Source organism: Fringilla coelebs (genome assembly GCF_963513975.1).
Source record: "Fringilla coelebs genome assembly, chromosome: 11".
In the NCBI taxonomy this organism is placed as follows: Eukaryota; Metazoa; Chordata; class Aves; order Passeriformes; family Fringillidae; genus Fringilla; species Fringilla coelebs.
In genome coordinates this window covers 9,297,831-9,318,358 of record NC_140037.1, presented here as the reverse complement: position 1 = coordinate 9,318,358, position 20,528 = coordinate 9,297,831, and the positions used below count along the sequence as shown (strand labels likewise).

General features: G+C 39.5%; 1 protein-coding gene across 1 annotated transcript in view; it reads left to right on the top strand.

Moving 5' to 3' along the window:
• Positions 1-20,528, top strand: part of LRCH2 (leucine rich repeats and calponin homology domain containing 2) — a gene marked incomplete at its 5' end in the record, with an annotated part of 41,100 nt that overhangs the window by 384 nt on the left and 20,188 nt on the right. Inside the window, 10 exons of the mRNA XM_084212846.1 lie at positions 13,063-13,207; positions 15,274-15,400; positions 16,253-16,358; positions 16,460-16,596; positions 16,822-16,955; positions 17,087-17,174; positions 17,471-17,582; positions 17,896-17,993; positions 18,090-18,157; positions 18,390-18,494. Coding sequence (XP_084068972.1) covers positions 13,063-13,207; positions 15,274-15,400; positions 16,253-16,358; positions 16,460-16,596; positions 16,822-16,955; positions 17,087-17,174; positions 17,471-17,582; positions 17,896-17,993; positions 18,090-18,157; positions 18,390-18,494 — 1,120 coding nt within the window. The remainder of the gene's footprint in view (positions 1-13,062; positions 13,208-15,273; positions 15,401-16,252; positions 16,359-16,459; positions 16,597-16,821; positions 16,956-17,086; positions 17,175-17,470; positions 17,583-17,895; positions 17,994-18,089; positions 18,158-18,389; positions 18,495-20,528) is intronic.

Sequence of the window (20,528 nt, the reverse complement as noted above, 5' to 3'; positions counted from 1 at the left end):
GCCGCTGGGGCCGGGCGGTGGCGGGTGCGGGGCCCGGGTGCGGGGATGCAGCGGGGGGATCCCCGCGGTGGCGGGGCAGGGCTGTGGGCGCAGCCGAGGGGGTGACACGGGAGCGGCCGCTGTGGGTGAGGAGCGGGGATCCCGCTGGGTGCGGGCAGTGAGTGGGGAGGCTCCGCGTCTGGGGGCTCTCCGTGCGGGCACCGTGCCGGGGTGTGGAGGATATGGGGCTGCAGTGTCCGCGCCCCGCTGGGCGCACTGGGGCCGGTTCTGCTGCGTGCGTGTGCGGCGAGCGTGCAGGTGTGGGCTGTGAGCGGGGCGCGCTGAGCCTGCGGTGTGCGAGCCGAGCGGGGCACCCGGAGGTGCCTGGGGAGGCGGGGGGCGAGCGGCTCTGTGCGAGCGTGTGCGAAAGCACAGTGGGGTGTGTGAGTGTGGTAGGGCACAGGGTTCTGTGTGTGTGTTGTTTGTGCGGGGGCACAGGGCTGTGCGGGCAGAGGGGCTCCCTGCACATCCCGGCCTGCGTGTCCGAGCTCACTGGTGTTCGGGGGTGGAAGTCGCTGTCCCCTGGGTGGTGGGAGCGGAGCCGGCTCTGTCGGTGTGCCCGGGCTGCCGGCTCCGGGGCTGTGCGGGGCGGGAACGGCTCCTTGCCCGGCGGGGAGAAGGTGCTGCGGTCTGTGTGCCTGCACACAGAGACCGGGGCGGTCTCAGGGAATCGGGCATTTGTTCCCTGTGTCGGTCCTTACGTGCCTTAAGGATGGGGAATTGCAGTTGGTGTGTCCGGAGCAGGGTGTGCAGGGTGAGGGGAGCGCTTGAGTTGGCGCTCGGCTGAATGAGAGCTCCGTGTTGTGTTGGGCTGTACCTTCAAGGGTGTCTGATTCCTTGCAGTAAAACCTGGATCGCCTGGGGTATCGCCCTCCCCGCTCAGCAGAAAGGTGGTTCCAAGTGCGGGTGCGAGGGATGTGTGAGCATCCAGCAGTGAGTGTGGAGAGCTTGGTGTGTTCACTGTGTTGAATATCGTGAGTGTGGGCCTGGATTTACCCAGGCTTTTAGGTGAAGTAAATATGGAGACAATTTTCTGTATGCTTCCTGGAAAACAAAGCTACCTTTTCTGTGGAGGTTCTCTCATATTGTGGCTCATCTCCATTTGCTTATGGGGTTTTTTGCTGCTGGGGTAGTTGCTGAAACTGGATAATTTTAAACAATGTGCTAGACGAAAATATTACTGAGAGGCCCAGGATCTTTTGTTCACAAATAGTAGTGGCTTTTGAAAATGTTGTTTGAGTGAATTAATGCTGGGGGGGGGTGGGTCCGGGGCTTTTCTTTCCCCGTGGGTTATGAATAGCTGACATATTGTTTGGAATAGGAAACTGTCCATGGTGGTACCTGAAAATAAAAAGAGGTTCTATGAAATAATGATAGCGGGAGTTTTCCTTGTAGTAGCGTAAAAATGTATTTAGCAATATTGTTGGTCACTGCTTTGTGTTACCAAAGCACATATAACCAAATAATGCTTCCATGCCTAGTGCTTTGGTTATTGGATTCAATAGCCAAAGCACTAGGCATGTAGGCAGTCTGTTATTAAAAAGACTTTCTGTATCCTGAAGTTAGAGCATCAAGGGTCTGTACTTTTTGTTTGCTTCTAATTATTGCTGTGTGCATTTTGGTAGGGTTTTTTTGTCCATTTAATTTGAATCGCAACATTTGAATCAGAGCTGTCTATAGTGATGTTGTCTCTGTATTCTAGGATGTAGTAGAGCTCAGTCATTCCCATCAGGATTAAATTGTTATTGTGAATGGTGGTGTGAAAATGTTTTAAGGGCTGTCTCTGACAGAAATAGCTTTATTGCTTGCTGCTCTAAAGTCCTGTATTGAAATAGTTAAACTGCATCTATGTAAGTACCAGCTCGGGAGAATCCTGATTTAGTGTGGTCCTGGTTTATGAATGAATCCTGGTGAAATAAGAATTTTAGATGTCTTTCAAAAGATGCTTGTAAAAAAAAGACCTGTAGTCTGTATTTTGACTTGATCTGTAGAAATTTTTGTCAAGTGGGTAAACGGTGTTTTGCTGGTGAATCATGGACACCCTTGATAGTGTCAGTGTGGCCTGGAACTCCATGGGGAATTAGCAGCTGCCTCAGAGGCAGCAGTCATGCAGTTACTGGTATTTCTGTAGCAGTTCTCCCTGTTTCACATGCAAATATCCCCAGGAACAAAGTTCTGGACTGAGGAGATGGGGGCTTGGGTCACAAATCTTTCCAGGGTTTCACTTTCTGTTTTATGTCAGTGACTCTGAAATTCAATTCCGTGGTACTAGAAACAAATATTTAAAAAAAACAGGCTCTGGCCAGTGTGGATGTAAACAATTTATTTTCCATATCACCAGCCCTTAGGCAGTAGGATCTGCAGTGTTACTGTAAACCCAGAATATTCTATCTTTATATCAGTAAAGTCAGCAAGAGCTATGTTGAAGCTCAACTTCTGTTGATTTATCAAAAATAGCTTGGGACTTTATTTTGCATCTAACTTACATAATGGCTTGCCAGTACTTAATTTGCAGATACTGAGGCATAGTTTTTGTATTTTAAATTACGTGTCTAAAGCATAGTGACCATATCTGCCTGTTTAGCTCCTTTTGTTTGTTTGTTCTTAACTGCGAATTGTCCTTGCTACACTTTGGCCAGGAAATCCTTATTTTATTATTTGTCTGAATTTGTCTTCTGGCTGCCCAGACAGATCCTGTGTTGCTTTTAATGAACTTCTGAAAAGAAAAGAAAAACATAGTTCTTGAGCTATCAAGAGATATCTTGAATATTCCAGAAATTTTATGCGTATCTTTGCTTCTGTCTGTATGAACAGCATTAGGCCCCCTGGCAGTTCAGTAATTGAGTCTATCACATCAGTGTAATCACAGTCTGCTTAGCTGAAGAGTTCTGTTTGCTGTTTTGTTTTTTTAAAGATAGTTCAGTCTGACAGTATGGCACAGGAACCAAAGTCAACCTGTGCCTTGAGCAATTTTCCCCCTTTTTAGTGAGCACCTTTAAGAAATGAATTTAGTAAATAGGAAAGGGGCATGATCGACAGCTCCAGAAAATGCAGTGGTGCCATCAGGCTTATTTGTTTATGCCTTTGTCACAACAGCTTCAATTCCCACCTCTTAATTCTGAGGGAGCTCCTAGGCAATTATAAGTAGGTGAATGATTGCCTGTAAATAGACGAATGTTGAAATTTCTCCTTTCTCACTTCTGCTTTGTCCTCATAGCATGGAGGAGTAACACCAGTGTATTCCAGTATGACTTGGGAGTGAGCCCTCCTGTCCTGCCAGTACCAGGCTTGGCATGGTATTGTTACAGAGACCATTGTCACTGTTACTTGCATGTCTTTGACTTTTTTTACATCCTATTTCTGGCCCTTCTAAGGTATATTGTCATTCATGTGATTACAGATTAAACCCCCAAGGCTTAATATTGAGTGTGAAATGCATAAGAATGTTAATTTATAATGCAGTTCTGCCTCTACAGTATGCACTTCTAAACCAATTATATTTTCCTTTCTGAATAAAATTATTTCTGTTGGTGGAGCCAATATTGATTAAATTGAGGACAGTAGTAATTCAAGAGCAACAAGAAATCCAATATTCAGCTAAAAAAATAAGCATTCGTATAGGATGTATATTTTAAGTCTCTATTGCATTCTGGAAATCAAACACTTAGCAAAATGTGGTTCTTCAGCAGCATTTCCTTCAGATTTGAACAAAAAGAGGAACTCTGATTCTGTGTTTGTTGGGGGAGAGGAGTCAGTGTTTATACTCTGAAATGCATCTGATGCAAAATCTGGAAGTGACGCAGTTTATAAATAATTATGGAAGTTTTCTGCAATGTTCTCACAGCCTGTCCTGTGTTTGTACATAGCAGAAATGAACTCTGTGTGCTTGAGGCTTTCTTGCTGAGGGCCACTGTTAAGGATCCTGGTTAAAGATACTTGGTGTGATGGGCAAGTTCAGTTCAGTGACTTGAAGTTAAAGGAGCTGACTATTACTGTTTGCCTGCCTAAAAGGATTGTATTATGAAGAATACCACTTATATCTTAAAGTTAATAAACACAAATTTAGTGTTACAGCCTTATCTGCAATACTAACCTACAAAAAACATGTAATCTGTAATTTTTTGAGTTTTTACCATCTCCATCCATCAAAATTAAATTTGTCATTGCGTTGACTATTTTTATGTTTTGTAATATCCAACATCTAAGGTCTGTAATATTTCTGTGTTTGATCAACTAAGGAACTTTCTTGGATACGTGTTTTTAGATGTTACTGATTATTTGCAGAGGTGGCAAATAATTTGTGAATTGTATTGCAAAACCTTGTGTGATAAAGAATAATGGAGTAGCTTTTGCTTTTTGAGATACTCTTTCTGCTCAAGTGTGTTTTCCTATTTAAGTTGTGCTACTTGGTTGGAGCTGATTCAAAAGTACATACTCATATTCCCAGCAAGGCTGGCATTTAATGCTGAAATCTGTCCTTAGCAAAAAGGTAACTAAATCAGGGCTAAAGGCTGGAGTTCCACAGAAAATGTGAAGTTATTTGATACTTTTTTGTGCGTGATAAAATAGTGGAATGGCTGTAGGAAGAGAATTCTGAATTCTCTACCTTTCTGTGGCTATCCAACAGTCTGATGGTCATCATTCTTCCAGCCTGGGATTGTTTGCCACTTGCTAGGATAATGTGCTCACAGGTCTAGAGGAGGTTGCACACTTCAGGTGAAAATAAAAAATAAAGTCTTATACTCTGGTACGGAGCTAAAATAATTTAGTGTTTGGCAGACGTGATTATCACAAATGTGTTTTCAAGTGTCAATGAATGACTTCTGAAAAAGGGTTTGTGTGGTTAAAAGGCTGAAGGAGCCCTGAGCCCTGGCTCAGTGGCAGCTGAGCAGCAGGTATAACTGCACAGGAGCAAATCCCAGACCATCTGGGTGTTAGACCAAGCACTCCTGCCATTTGTCACTTCAGCACCATTCCCATAGGTGGAAGCAGGATGTAGTGACCAGAACTTGTTCTGTTGAAGACTGACCTAGAACTGAAAGGTTTCTGAGAGTGTTTGCTCCAGGTTGTTACATGCACTAATGAGAGGTACTGTAGAATGATTTTTGAGCTAATAGGAGAGGCTGCTGCCATTCTTCAACACTGCCAAGAGGTCTGGCATGAGTAGGACAGAGTCGGTGAGAGGCACCAGCCAGTAAGAGTAGAGGCTGAAGTTGCTACAGCAGGAGCCTCCAGGTCTCTGGAGAACATGCTGGAATGGTTACTAGACCCCCTTCACTCAGTGCTCATGGACTGCTGGTTTACCCAGTTTCTTCAGGTTTTTTTCTGCTTTCATCTTAGTGCAGTTGCCTTGTTCTCCAGTGTTCTTTGTCTTCCAGCAGTTTAGCTTACTTCAAAAATGTTTCTGCTCAGTTTATCCAGCAACAAGGCATTTTATCTGCGCAAAAGATAAGTCATGTAGTAAACACTGATTACTGCAGGTTGGTTGTAGCTTGTCTCATGTCTATTTAGATTGTAAGCTTGTCGGGACAAAGGCTTGGATGTGTGTTACTGAGCATACAGAGGCTGGTGTAAGTCTTGGGAATTTTGTGTATATTTGAGATATTCCTTAATAAACCCAGACTTTGCTTCATTGCCAGATGAGGATTACTTTCCCTTATATTACTTGTCTGTGAGACAGAAATTTGGAATTAAAAAATTTCGAAGCCAGAAAAGAAATTGTCGGCATTAAACTAACAAATGATGATGAGTTTAAGTGGGAGGAAGATGCCCTGTGCAGCTTATGGCAGCTTAAGAAGTCTTGCTGGCTTGTCAAGAAAATACTCTTTCTGGTAGTAAAGCGTTTTAACAACTATACTGTAGACTAAATACTCAAGTGCCAAAACAAAAAAGCTTCCAGTGGGATTTTCTGCTTACCAGTTCAAACTCTGAAAGATTTTTGGAGCCATGACACCTTCAGTAATGGAGAGGAAGATAATCCTTGACGTGAAGTAATGGATTATGTCCTTTAGACACGGTATGGGAATTTACACCTTCACATTCCAGACTGAGGAGTGATCCTGGTGATGTGTTCTTTATTTTCCATTTAAATCATGCTGTGCTAAAATAGCTGAGCACACTCCAGAGCTGGAGCGCTGTGTTATCTTGTTTTGGAAATGTCCGGACCCTTCTAATGTTGCAATGTGATGAAGAATTCATATGTTCATCTGTTGAGTTCATCCTCATGTTGCAAAATGTGGAACATGTAAAATTTTCTTGAGAAAGGATGTTCCTTGATCTTTGTGTACTTTCAAGCCTGCTCAGCAAGGAGGAAAACTTAATCTGTGAGGCAAATAGCAACTAACAGGTAAGAAGTAAGTGATGTCCAGGTGTTAAACAAATTAGTGGTTTAAGAATTGCCTTGTTAAGATTAAGGGCTTGACAGGCTTCAGTGATCTCAGATGTGGGGGCAGCTAACAAGGCTTGGGAAGAAGGATGTAACACTGATAGTGGGCACAGGGAGTGCAGAGCTTACAGGCCATAAGGACAGTTGGCAGAACCCCCAGGATAAGGATGGAAGCCTATAAAGCCAACTCAGCATCTCTGCTGGATCAGGTCTGAGTGGATCAAAGGTAATTCTGGCAGTGACTGATGGACCACCAAGCCAAGAAACCCACTGATCCAAAGGAAGAGGGACTGGGCACACAGACTAACTAGTGTGAGAAACAAGAGAGGTCCTTAGCCCATGGAAGATAGAATACTGATTGTAAAGAGAACTATGTAACTTGTCGCCAGTGAACACTAATTCCTTGCTTTGCTAAAATGTATAAATAGTAATAAGTTTTGATAGTTAGTGTGCTTGACTTGCAGAATACCCCTGAGTGCCCAGGCTTGCACAATTCTGAAAAAAATAATCAGTGCCTCTCTCAATTGTGCTTGTTGCACCTCAAGTAACAAATCTGATTTGTGTGAGCAGCACTGGCAGTGCTGTGCAGCAGATCAGCACCAGTATGCCCCCCCACTTGTTCCAGCCTTTAGATCAGAGCTTCTGGTTTAGTTTTCTACTAAACCAGAGACAGAGATTTCAAGAAAAACCTCACATACCTGAACCAGCATGTGGTGAGCAAAGGCAGCTCACATGAAAAACAAGAATTGCTTGAAACAAACTGCCAATTTAGACATGTTCAGTGTAGACTGGGAGATTTGGCTTAGTGAGGGTCGGCTGGAATAGTGGGTTCCTTAAGGTTGCTTTGATTTCAGAGCCAGTGTGCTGGATCTCTGTTCTTTCTCCCTGGTAGCAGAAGTTGAGAGACAGCCATTGATTGGTCTGGCCAGTTACAGAATCATTTCTGTCATGTGGAAGAACTGTTCAGTCTGACAGGCTGTTTTATTTTTTATTGAAGTCTCAAAAGTAGTAAAAGTGTGTTGTTAAAAAGCATTTTTTGTTTTGTTCAGAAGTGCTGATTAGCATGAAAAGAACTCAGGTACTGTGAAAATAATTTCTGGTTGCCTGTACAACTGTTCCTCTGTACTTCATGAGAAAACTCAATTATGTGGTTGGGTACAGTTTCTTTGTTTGTCATTTTAATTGCACAGATCAAGTCTGTAACTAGACATGGGGCAGGGATAACCATAAAGCAGGTATAACCTAGATCTTCAGTTGCTGGAATTAGAATCCAAATGCCATTTTGATATCTGTTTGTAGTACCTTTTCACAAAACCAGAAGCTATTCCATGCTGTCAAACGCCCAGTAGAAAAAAAGTAAAAGCTGCTTGTAGCCACCTCTAGTCCTGGGAGTGTTTTTTCTTTCTTATAAACAGAAGACAGACTGCTTCTACTTGACTTGAGTATACATACCAGATAAAAATCAAGATAAATCTTGCTACATAAGCTTTTAAGAGTAGGTTTCAAACGTACGTAGCTTTCCTTGACAATTTGTGGTCACTTTAGTTTCCTTAGAGCTACAGGGTTTTGGAAGGTATTCTCAGCTTTCTTACTGTGCATAAGATCTGATGGGTGCTCAGATTGTTCTGTGTTGTCCTTCACCATTGCTCTTGATGTTTGAGAGCAAATGTTAATTTGTATGTGAAATTCACAGTTATGTAGATTTATGGTGCTGTAATTCTTGAACATCGTTTGCCAGTAAGTTCAACATTTTTGGTCTCCTTTGCAACTAAAATGATTGTTGTGTATATCAGTATGGGAAATCATTCTACATCTGGATGTATTTTAATTGTTCGCTTCTTCATTTTACAACATAAGACTGAAGAATTCTGGGTTTTATTATTTAATTATCCAGGTTTGTTTTTTCTCTGAAGGGAAAATTTTAAAACATTTCTGTCACTCATCATGCATCAAGATTGGAACTGTGAAACTGCAAGTAGGTGGGTAGAATTTGAGGCAAGTGCTAGAGGGACATCCCATTTGAGGTGAGCTTGGGAAGCTGAAGAGTTCCTTTCTCCTGTGGCTCCTTCTCCAGTTTGATGAGAAAGTAACCAAGGCAGGAAGAGGTCTGTCTGCTGTGACTAACCACAGAGTCAGCACTTAGCATGAACAAACCCATTTCAATGTTTATGTAACAAAGCTTTCTTCAGTCAGTGGTTTGTGGACATTGACAGCTTGTGCCTCCTGCGGAGACCACATGCAGGTGTTTCTGCAATGTTTGAAGCTACTTTTTCCTTCTCCAGAATCATCTTGCATCTGACAGACAAATGAGTTTTACCCATGTTCTGTGTGGTGATCTCAGATTCATGGTTAGGTTGACTAAAAGAATATCTTTGGGATCAAGTCTGAACACTTGTTTTTAAGCATCTGTCGTCTTCTGTAGGATTAATTTTACAGTTAAAACTGTTCTTAGATTTTGTTTGGCTTAGGCTAAAGCATTGGTAGAAAAGCTGGCTAGGAAAATCTATCTGTGATGAATTAGGAGAGCAGTTCTGGGTTTTGTGCGGTGAGGAATGTGGGGGTTTTATGATCTAGTTTCTTCATACAGCTTTGGAGCAAAAGCCTAACACCAATATCCTGGATCAGCAAGGTATTTTTATGAACAATTTTATAAAATATCAAGATGAAGTTCAGTGTAAATTTCCTAGCTGAGCCTGTTATTTTAAATTCAACATGTAGTATATGTAATACCTGGATATAAAAGGGACTGTTCTGGTTTAAATAAAAGGCCAGTCTGTCGTATCAGCATGTTCCTGATAGGAAGCAGTACTGCATCCTTAGGGAAAAGTGCAAAACCAAGGCAAATGTGATGGTAATACTACTTAAATACCTGCACACTGCTGTAACTTGACAGCTTGAGCTTTTTGTTTCCCTCTTGATCATGGCTTAAATTGATAGAAGGTAACTTCTCACTTCTTATAGCTTCCCTTCCAGACTAGTTTCCTAGAATTCTTTCCTTTTGATCTTTCTATATATTGTTTTTTAATCACCATCTTATAGTAACTAAAGACTTTACTTTTTCTGTCAAAAGAAAACTAAAGGGCAACCAACTTCTTCATATTTTTCTAGTTCCTCTTTCAAATTTAACCTTAGTAATGGTGTACTTCTCCCTTTCATTGTTCCTGCAGAGATAATGTATTGAAATACCCTGTGATTCATGAGCAGGCATGGGTAGTCTTCTGGTTAGTCCTCACATAACACTCCCACTGAGAATTCTCCAGTCTAAACTGGTTAAGCAAAGGATTCCTATAATCTCACTTCTAGAGGAGTGTCAACCTAAATCATCTGTGGTTCTGCATTTAGCAGCTTCCCTTGCTCCTCCAGTCTATTAACCCTTACAAAGCCATTCTCAAGTGCTAGCAGCCTGCTTTCAGGTGAGACAGCAGCTGTCTTGTTTATAGAGAAGCACTCTATTCGTAACGTTCCTTCCCTTTTTCAGGCTGGATTTTTTTTGGTCATCTGTTATATTATTAGTCTTCAAAAAGTACCTAAATTGCATATGTTTCACATCTACATTCTATTTATCATAATAGACAATGCTGTCTCGTAAATTTCTTGTTTGTTATGAAAACGTTTTTGGAGTAGAAATCATCCTTTAGTTTGGATAAAAATAGCTTTACTTGATTTAAAAAAGCTGCAAGTACATTCAATATGAGAATATTGTGGAAAACTGTAGATACTCAAATTGTTCTCATCATAAAAATCTGGACCAACCCCTGGAGCTATTCTAATGCTGTTTTGCAATGATGGAATGAAAAATTGCTTGGAATAGAAGTCATGCTATCTCCCACCTCTTTATTTACCTTTTTTTATTTTATTGTTGAGAGATAGTGGGTATCATTTCCTATTCTAGTAAGATTTCTGGGTTTCATAATAAGAAAGTATAATCCTTGCCCCAGAGTGTCTTCAAAGGCATTGTTTCCAGAGAAGTGGTTTCTACACAATACACAATACACAAATACAGTGCCCTTGGTATGTATTTGGATGTGCAGGTGTATGGGTTCTGTACCAGGGCACACTGAGGGGCTCCAGCCAGACTGTGCTGCTGTGATTTGTGTCAGGCCAGGCTGGAAACAAACCACAGCTGCTTTATGTTCCATGTGGGGTATTACACACCTGGTCCGCTCATCCAGAGCAGAGACTTGGTGCATCTTCTGCTTGCTGTCTTGCTTCTATTTCTGCAGAAGAAATATCAATGCTCTTTTTAACCTGGGACTTGCCAAGATGTGTGGTTGAGGTGTGGCTGGAAGCAAATACAGCAGCAAAATTTTTGTGGTGCCCTTGAACCTTCTTGTTCCGGTTTACAGTGCTGCTCCTGGGACAGTGGCAGTAGAGTGGGATTCTGTCTTTTGTTTTGTGGACTAGATCTTTGTACCAGCCTTCAGTCACCTTTCCAGCTGCTGATAAAGCCAAATCAGGAAGAGCTTAAAGCTGGGAGTTTTTTCACAATGGAGTTGCATTAAAGGCTTCAACATGTGGTGGAGGTTGTAGAACTGGGGCAGCAAAAAAAAACTGTGGGCATCTCTTGTGCATGCAGGTGTTCACTCTGCTGGATATTAGAACAAGAGAGCATTTGTTTAAGAAGGCTTTTGCAGAAAACTTTCATGTGAAAGCTGTCATTTTTCTATAACATTTTGAAAACTGGTGTAGTGAAAAACAGAAAGTGAACTTCACTGGTTGTGAAAACTTTCTCAAGCATGCTGAATTTTAAAATAAGCATTTTAAGTTTTGTGGAGATGTTCAGTTGTTTTTTGTTGAGATGTTCAGTTTTAGTTAACTTTATTCCATTTTTCTCGCAGTTCATTCGGAATGCCAGTCCTTCAACCTAGGAAGGTATTTTTCTGCCTCTTGCAGGTAGAGTTTGCAGAAGTCTGCATCAGCAGTGGATACTCTGATTTTTAGAAAGACTTTATGATGCTTAAGCTTGAGAATGGATTTTAGAAATAATGGAATGACAGCCAGATTGCACACAAAATTTCACATACTCTAGACTTCAGGAGTTAAAGCTACCGGCAAAAATCACTCCACAGGAAGATGGTGTTTCATAGTACCAGTCCATTTTGTTTGCTGGTCACCTGCTGCACACTGTGGAAGCCTTTCCCTCCGCCCAGCACCCTGGTGTCCTGCATTCAGCCTGTTGTGTGCAGCATCATGGGGTGTTCTCTGCACAGCTTTCCTCTACCCTGCTGTCCTGCAGCTCTCACTGCTGTGAGCAGGGATCTGCCTCGGGTGATCCTTTATTCACACCATGAATATGTGAGCTGAGCCCCAGGTGAGCCTTTATTCACTCTGGGTGCTGTCTCTGCACTTCTGAAGGCACATTCTGTCCTGTTTGCCAGGTTAGTGATGAAGCTAAGCAATATTGAATCCAGTGTTGGCCCTGAGAAGTGCTGCTCATAGCTGGTTTGCCAGTTAAACTTCAGGTTATTGAGCTCTCTTTGAACCTGACAATGACTTGGAGCCAATTTTCCAACCCTTTTCTAGACTTTGTGCAGAACTGTTCGTTCTAGTGATAATGTGATGGGAGCTAAGCAGAAACAGTTATTCCATGTGAGTGTTAAAAACTGAGAACTAAAGCCTGAAATAGCAAGGGATCTGTATTACTTCTCTGTTAAAAGAGTTTGTTCAGCATTTCTGAGAAACCACATCCTTTTGAAATGTCTTGGGTTGGCAGCCATAGTTCCTTTCAGAAGAGTAGGCAGTTGTTCTCAAGTAAATATCTCTTTCTTCCAAGGTAGTTTGGTGGACTTCTGATGGCACAAGTTTTGGTAGCTTAGCTGATAATTTCCAGGATTCTTGGGTCACATTTAATTTGTATTTTCTGGTTCTTTTCAAGATCTCATATAGTCTGAGGTGCTGTGCATTTTGGTAATGCTCTGTTTTGTCATAACTCCTGCATGCAGATTTGCATAATGCAGGCATGCGTTGTCAGAATAACTTTCTCTCAAGAATTGTGTTTCCATGGTCAAAGATCTCTCCTCTTTCTGCTTTTAGGCCAGGTTAAATTGCATCTTGACTTTTATATATAAATACCTGTGGCATTGGTTTATGCAACTTTATCCTCTTTCCAGTTAAGTTACAAATGTGTTGCTGGAGAATGTCAGTTACTGTGTTAGGATGCTTTTGGAACTTGGCTTTAGCATTGCAGATACATTGTACAATGACATTGGATTCTAATGTAGCTGTCAAAAAGGAGAAATAACTGAATTTTTGCCTTGATTTACTGTTGTGCCTAGAGTTGGAGGGGAAGAAACCCAAGAATTGCACAGAACAAAGACTTGATAGAGGAGGGACAATCATAATTGATATTCAGTGTCATTGTAACTGTAACTATGTAGTAGGAAATGTATTTTTGAATTCCTGTCACTCTTCTACTTTCTGTTGTAATTGCATATTGAGCAATAATCTTTCAGTATTTTAAGGCTCTTTTGTGTATTAATTATATGCGGTAGCATCTGGTAAAACTGAATTATTTTACACTTCTTGCAACACCTTAATTTTTAGGAGCATGACAAGAATAACAGTGGGTACTTTTATCTCCTCTTACTGCAGGGAAAGTCTTGACTAAAAAAGGAATTTTTTTTTCTGTTTGCTTCTAGATCTTTCAAAGAACAGGTTTACTGAAATTCCTCCTGATGTCTGGCTGTTTGCACCACTGGAAACTTTAAATTTGTATCACAACTGCATCAAATCCATTCCAGAATCTATTAAAAACCTACAAATGCTTACCTACCTTAACATTAGGTGAGTAATGGTGGTTGGTTTTGGTCTTTATTTAACATATCTCCTCAGAGAGTTGGCATTTTGCTTCATCAGGTCATTGTGTTTGCAGAGTTTTCTTTATTTCTGATGCTATGTAGACAAACAGTGGTCAGAAACCCAGCTATAGAAATTTGCTGCTATCAAGAGGCTAAATTACTCTGGCCAGAAAGTCCTGCTCATTTTGAACATTATTTACATCCACTGCTATACTGCTCTTTTTAAACTTGGAAAACATATGGTTGGATTTTCTCACTAGAACAGAAGATGGATATGAGCTCTGGAAGGTGAGGGCATCTAGAAAACTCTCCTGACCCTGTTTCCCACAATACTTCTTGTTTCTGGTATTAACTGCATCAAATCCAAAACAGTTTTCTCAGTTAAGAGCTATTTAAATCCCCAAACCTACTGTATGTCAAAATCTGTAAATATCAGTTCTTACAGTATGAATTAATAAGTAAGGTGCCCTGTCACAACTTTAAAGAGGATTAATATGATACAAAACCACAGTATGTTCTGGAAGAAAGAGGGCCTAAGTTCCTTCAGCAGCAAGCCATATCTCTTTTGATGGTGTTTGAGGTGCTGAATACATTTCTTTACACAGAAATGCTGTGTAGTTCTTACTCTTTTTTCAAGAGTCAGCTCTCCTGATGATCCTTTGCCAAACTGTGCTTTGTTCTCATATTTGTGCTCCTGTCCAAGGGCTGATTTGCAGTGCAGGAACATGTGGGCTGTAGCATTGGAGAAGAGGCTAAAATCCTGCCTTCCTAGCTCAGGGGCTTTGTTACAGGAGAAAACCACATTCCAGTTCGGGCTTCAGATGATGGAAGAGATGTACTGTGCATTTCATAGTAAAACAGGCAGCTCCTAAAAGCCCAAAAACCTGAAAAAAACAGAGGAAATCTATGTAAGTGACATGAATGACTGATTCATTGCCACATTTTTATAGTCAGTTCAAAAAAAGTTTACTTGCATATTATATTTTTGCTTCTCATGCCTTCAACCAAAAAAGCCTGGCATATCTGCCCAAAATGCAACATAAAAAGAGACTTAATGCATATTTACATAAATAACTTTTCCCTACTGTTCACTCACAATTTCACAGAATTAATACATTGCTTTTATAAAGGTACTGTTAGAAATGTCCTAAATTTATACAGTTCTATAAACTGTAATCACAGAGAAAAAAGTAAAAAAACTTTTATTTTATGAAAACAATGCTCTGGCTTTATGTCAGCTAAGCATGAAAACTTCTGGTATTTTTCTTAATGTAGTATAAACCCAAGTATCAGCACTTAAAAGTAACTTTTTTGTCAAAAATAGAGCTAGCTCTACCTAAATCAGCAGCAAGTACTGATTTTTATTTTTTTACCTTTATATGTGAAAGGAATTGCTTTCATATCACATCTGAACAAGCTTGTTTCCCAATGACTTTTTAAAATGTACCTTGTTAGAAACATTTTATGTGCTTCTGGCAGTGGAAGTCCATCAGAAGATTTAAATCCAGTAGTGAGTTACAGTGCAGAAAGCAGATATACATGCATGCAGCTGGAAAATAATATACACTGAAGAAATGCATTTTAATTAAGGCTTACTTTTCAGCCTGTTGCTCAGCAAAATAATTAAATGTTTAGGGCTTTTTGGGATGGCTCAGGAGGATCCCAACCACATGACATGAGAAGCAATATAAACAATATAAAGTTCTGGCTTGGCAGACTGTCAGATCAGGCTGTTCTTCTGAAGGTACCAGCAGGATAAAAGCAAGTGTCAAACATTATTTCTTTTAACAGATTTCTCTGTACATTTTGGTGTTAGATTCTGGCCTAGTACATCCTCATTTCATCAAGTAAAATGGGGATCTAAAATTCACATACCTGAAATAGGCTGTATCTGATAAGGAATTTGTGATGGACACTGTGGATGTAATTGTAATAGGTGGAGAACGTGATCTGGGATGGGAGTAAAGTTGTACAGTATTCATCTCAGACTCCCTGAGAGCTATATAAGAGATTTTAATTCAGCCTTTCTTGTCCCTTTTTCTTGCTTTCAAGTCGAAATCTTTTGTCAACATTGCCAAAATACCTGTTTGATCTTCCACTGAAAGTTCTGGTTGTCAGTAATAACAAGCTGGTCTCCATTCCAGAAGAAATTGGAAAGTTGAGAGATCTAATGGAGTTGGTAAGTACAACTGTGAATCTTTGTAGTCAGTACACTTAAAAGCACTATATATATATTTATAAGCACTATATATATAATATATTCATTATATATTCAGTATAATAAATTATTAATATATTTTAAATCTAGAACTGCAAAATTTAAATTCAGTTACTGTGTTTTATTGATATTTTTGGTTTATTTTTCATGGTTGTGAAACCCAGAGTGCATGCTTGATGGTGATTAAGGACATAGTAGAGAGTTTCATTCCAGTACCTGTGATATACCTGTTTAGAACATAAGAGGGCTGGAAAGACTCTGTGATTGTTTAATCACTCTGGTCTACATAAATTAATATTAAATTAGTGTCAGAAATAGCTGTAGTCTTGGTTCACTTGATGCAGCTTTGTCACCCTCTAGTGCTTGTATCCAAAAAGCTGCTGAGCCTGCTATTGCTATTCCCTGCTCTTTTTTAGTTTCATGGCTTGGTTCAAGGTTTATTAAAGAAAAAGAATTTTTAGAAGAAGAGCAGAATGCCAGTCAATTGCCAGCAATAGCACAAGAAATTTTTGACAGATCTGGGAACTACACCAGGAATTTCTGATTTCCTAGACTACAGTATTCATTTCAAACCCAGTATTTCATCATTCATTGATTTAACTTCTTGAATTGAATTTCTGGTATCACTAAACACTTTAAAAACCAGCAAGATCTGTTATGGTACATCTTCTCCATGGAAAATCCAAGATAGTTGGGTTTCTTTTCTTGAATTTCTTTTCTTTTAATACTATGCTTTCTAATAGTTTTGATCACAGTATTCCTCTGTGTAATTTCATTTAAGATGTTCAGTTGATTTATTAATATCTTTCGTAGGATATTAGCTGTAATGAACTTCAAGTTCTTCCCCAGCAAATAGGAAAATTGCAGTCACTTAGAGAATTGAACATAAGAAGAAATAATCTCCATATGTTGCCAGATGGTGAGCTACTCATCTTCTTTCCATTGATGTGGGCAAATTAGGCAAAGTGTTAAGAAGATAACTGATTCTTTTTTTTTGTTTGCTTTTTTCCCTGAATGCAGAATTAGGAGACCTTCCCTTGGTAAAGCTGGATTTTTCTTGTAATAAAATTACAGAAATTCCCATTTGTTACAGAAAGTTACGTCACTTACAAGTTATAGTTTTGGATAACAATCCAATGCAGATACCACCAGCACAGGTTAGTATTAAAGCACACAAGTACAGAAATTTCAATTAGGGTTTTAGAAGAAGCTGTTCTAAGTTATACCAATCAAGTTTTCTCTTTTTTTAGCTGTATTTCTTGTATTTCTCCTTTTGGGGTGTTGTGGCTGTAAATGCAGTGCAGCAGGTATTTCTTGGGGTGTATTCTCAGCAGACATGCTATGTAATTAAGACTTCTTTTTGTTCCTGTGTCTCCCAACAGATATGTTTAAAGGGCAAAGTGCATATATTTAAATTCCTCAGTATTCAGGCGTGCCTCAGAATAGATAAAAAACCAGATTCCTTGGATCTTCCATCATTAGGCAAACGAATCCCCTCCCAGCCACTCACAGACAGGTGAGTAGTGGGCTTTTTGAGTATAGAGAACATATTTTGAAAAGGATGTTTATTTTTTTCTTATGGAAAGTAAAATTGTCCTTTCTTTAATTCCTGTGTGGGTATTTTGTGTGTTATTTTTCTTAATGTAGCATGGAAGACTTTTATCCCAATAAAAACCATGGACCAGACTCTGGCATTGGAAGTGATAATGGGGATAAAAGGTTGTCCACTACAGAAGTGAGTATTTTTTCACTGTTGAATTTGTAATTTCTGATATTTTAGAACATTTTCCTTTGTATTTTATATCATTTGAGAAATACCTCAGTAAGTTGCATTTAATATTCTTTCAGTATGTGTACAGTTGAGTTTAAACCCTTAGACTGCCATAGCAGACACAAATTATTTATATATTTCTTTAACTTTTCTGGTTAAGGTTGATTCTAATAATTGACATGGTATGATGGGAATGGTGGAAATCGTATAATAATACCATTTTCATGTCAGTTCTGCACTAAATGTGAGTGTCTTTGCAGCCATCTGATGATGATACAATCAGCCTTCACTCCCAGGTATCGGAATCGACAAGGGAACAGACATTAAGGAATGACAGTCATGTAATGGGAAGTAAACTGGATCCACAGAAAGGTAATACCACTTGTGCATTTGTTGTTTTGGGTAACAGAGATACTTTGCTTAGGTAATCTAATGTAAGAAAATGGCACAAAATGGCAGGATCATGTGTTGATATTGTATTTTCATCGGTTCAGAAAATAGTGTAATAATCACAAGCAGAAAAGGCTTGAGAGAAAGGAAAAAAAATATTTCTAGCTTAGGAAGGCACAATTTCTATGTTTTATCTTTATCTGACATTTTTCATAAGTACTTATTTCTCTCAGAATAACATTTGATCAAGAGAACTGTTTTGATGTCTTTGCTATTCATCATAAATCCTCCCTAGACCAAGAGGCGTTTGACTACATTGATCCCAACGCAGAGGAGGGAGCTCTTCCTGAGCAGGGAGATGCACAGATTGGCCCCCTGCTCTCCTATGCCAAGGTACCTGAGACTGACAAAAGAAAAACTGTTCAGTAGCCTTGATGTTTTGGTTTTTTTTCTTCTTAATTAAATTCTTTTTTTTCCATTTTTTTGAAGGAACGGGGAAAACATCCTGAGAAATCCCAGAAAATAGAACAAAATGAGGACTGGGGAGATGAAAAAAGGTAAATCTTCTTCATCTTTTTTGAGTTGGTTTTACTAGTAGTGGCAGGGGTGATAGTGGGGTTTTTTTTAAGCTCCTTGCATATGGAGGAAAGAATTCTCATATTGAACAGAGTGTTCCTCTTGGACACAGGATAAGCTTACATGAAGCACTGCTTAGTTACTGCCATAATTAGCCACTTCTGTGTCTTGCTTCCCTGAAGCCAGGCAAGTCACTAATGCTTAATTTTTCAGACTTCAGAAAGAACAGCTGCTGGCTGAAGATGATGATGAACTCAAAGAAGTGACTGACTTGAGAAAAATTGCAGCTCAGTTGTTGCAGCAAGAACAAAAACACAGGTATAACAATAGTAGTTAAAATAACTTCTGTTACAATTAATTTATTCTTTAACCTCTCTTATACCCCAAAGCTTTTGGCACCTTATTTTGAGAACAGTTTTGTCCAGCTGCTAAAGAGTGAAGTGACAGACTCTGTCAAGATACTTGTCCTGTGTTTCTTGCCTGAATTACACAACCTCCTTACAGTTTGTTTGTGACTGGTTCTCTTTATTCAGATACAAGCTAATTTAGGTTGTACTTCCTTCAGTCAATATCCTGTGGACTGAAGGGGAAACTTGTTTTTACATTATTCTGTTAAATGACCATATCTATTTATAAAAATAAATTATTTCAACTGCCTGCCTTTCTCTGCTTCATTATGGGCATCTCAACAAAACAGTTCTTGAAAAGGAGCCGTGGAACAAGCAGCAGATTAAAGGAATGTAATAGAACAAGTTAGCAACTGTGTAAAATGAAGAACAGGAAAGAATAGCTGGAGTCACATAGAAATGGCCAGGCTGGCATAGGAACAGTTTCTGTTCTGCTCCTTAAACAAGCAGGCAAATGCTGTAAGGTACTTCTAGAGTAAGCTCCTCTGAGAGGTGAAGGTTGTATTTAATAGTAGTTTATGAACTGAAATAGTTCATAACACTCATTCAGTATCCCCCAGTAATGGATGCAAGTTCATACCAACTTAAATACTATGGTATTTCTTTCAAATTGCTGTGTAATTATGAGACTCTGCTGCTTTGCTTTTAAGATGGTTGAAATACACATGAAGCCCTCAGAGAAACTGACATCCCAATACTATGAATTGCAGGGTCTTAAAAATTCACCAGCATTTTATATTAGGTAAATATAGTAACAGTAGTGTGTATGTTTGAAAGGTAAAATAGGTTTTGCTCAGAACTCCAAGCCCTGCATTCAAGAACTGGTTGCTGTTCACAGGGAGGGGGAAAATGGGAATGAAATCTTAATGCTAGTTTATTCTCAGTACCTAAAGTACTGCAAATAAGGCCAAGAATGCATTTTCTCCTATTAAGGAAGAGAGAATGAGTGTGTTTTTCTCATATTTGGTTTTAATATGATGGTTATTTATGTTGCATGAGGCTCTTGTTTGATTGCATGTTTCCTGGTTATCTGATAATTTGAAATGCCAAGCCACTCCTCTTCTGAAGTAACTGCAGCTTGAATTTTACTCATCATATGTTGTTGTGTCTTAATGCAGTGGTCTTGCTAATTGTTCTGCTTTGTCTTGAATGATGCAGATGTGCAGTCTTAACAGTACTTAAGTTTTACTTCTTAATTTAGCATTTACATTTTAAAGTTGGCTTATGTATCTTCAGGTACATGAGCTCAAAATCTCCTCTAAAAGAAAATGTAGCCCTGATTTTGAATGCGGGAGGTTTTTAACTGGCAATAAGAAGATACTTCTATGCTTATTTGTGGAAAATATGGTCAATCAGAGAACAGAATCCTCAGGGAAGTTAAGCATCACAAAATAACTCTTTACTAATCACGTTTCTGTTTGTTCAGTGTATGTTTTTGTAATATTATGCAGTCTCCTCTCCTTTTGCTTGCTATGCTAATGACTTCCCTGTGCTCTCCCATCAACCTATCCTGCTTCCTCCTTCCGTCTTTGGCTTTGGTGTGCATGAAATGTGAATTCAGACGAAGGCCACTAAGCTATAGAACTTCATTCAGTGAAAAGCTCTTCCAGAGGACCAGGGCGGCAGGACGTGCATCAAGGTATAAAGAGTTAAAGTGTGACAAAAGAAATGCTCTTGGCCATTTCTTGGACAAACACAGAGTTAAAGGGATTGGCTGAGTTAGCCTAAGATGTTCTGGTATCAAAAACAGTTTGCAATACATTTGTTGTTCTTTGGGATGAAATATTAATTGAGAAAAATATTTAATTAGGCAATTCTCCAAAGAACACTTTGAGTCCAAACCTAAAAGCTTTTATTTTTCTTTAAGTGTACAACCTCAGATATAGTAGCTCACGCAAAGTGGTGCTTTCAGTTTTTTGGGATTTTGTTTGTTTGGTGTTTTTGT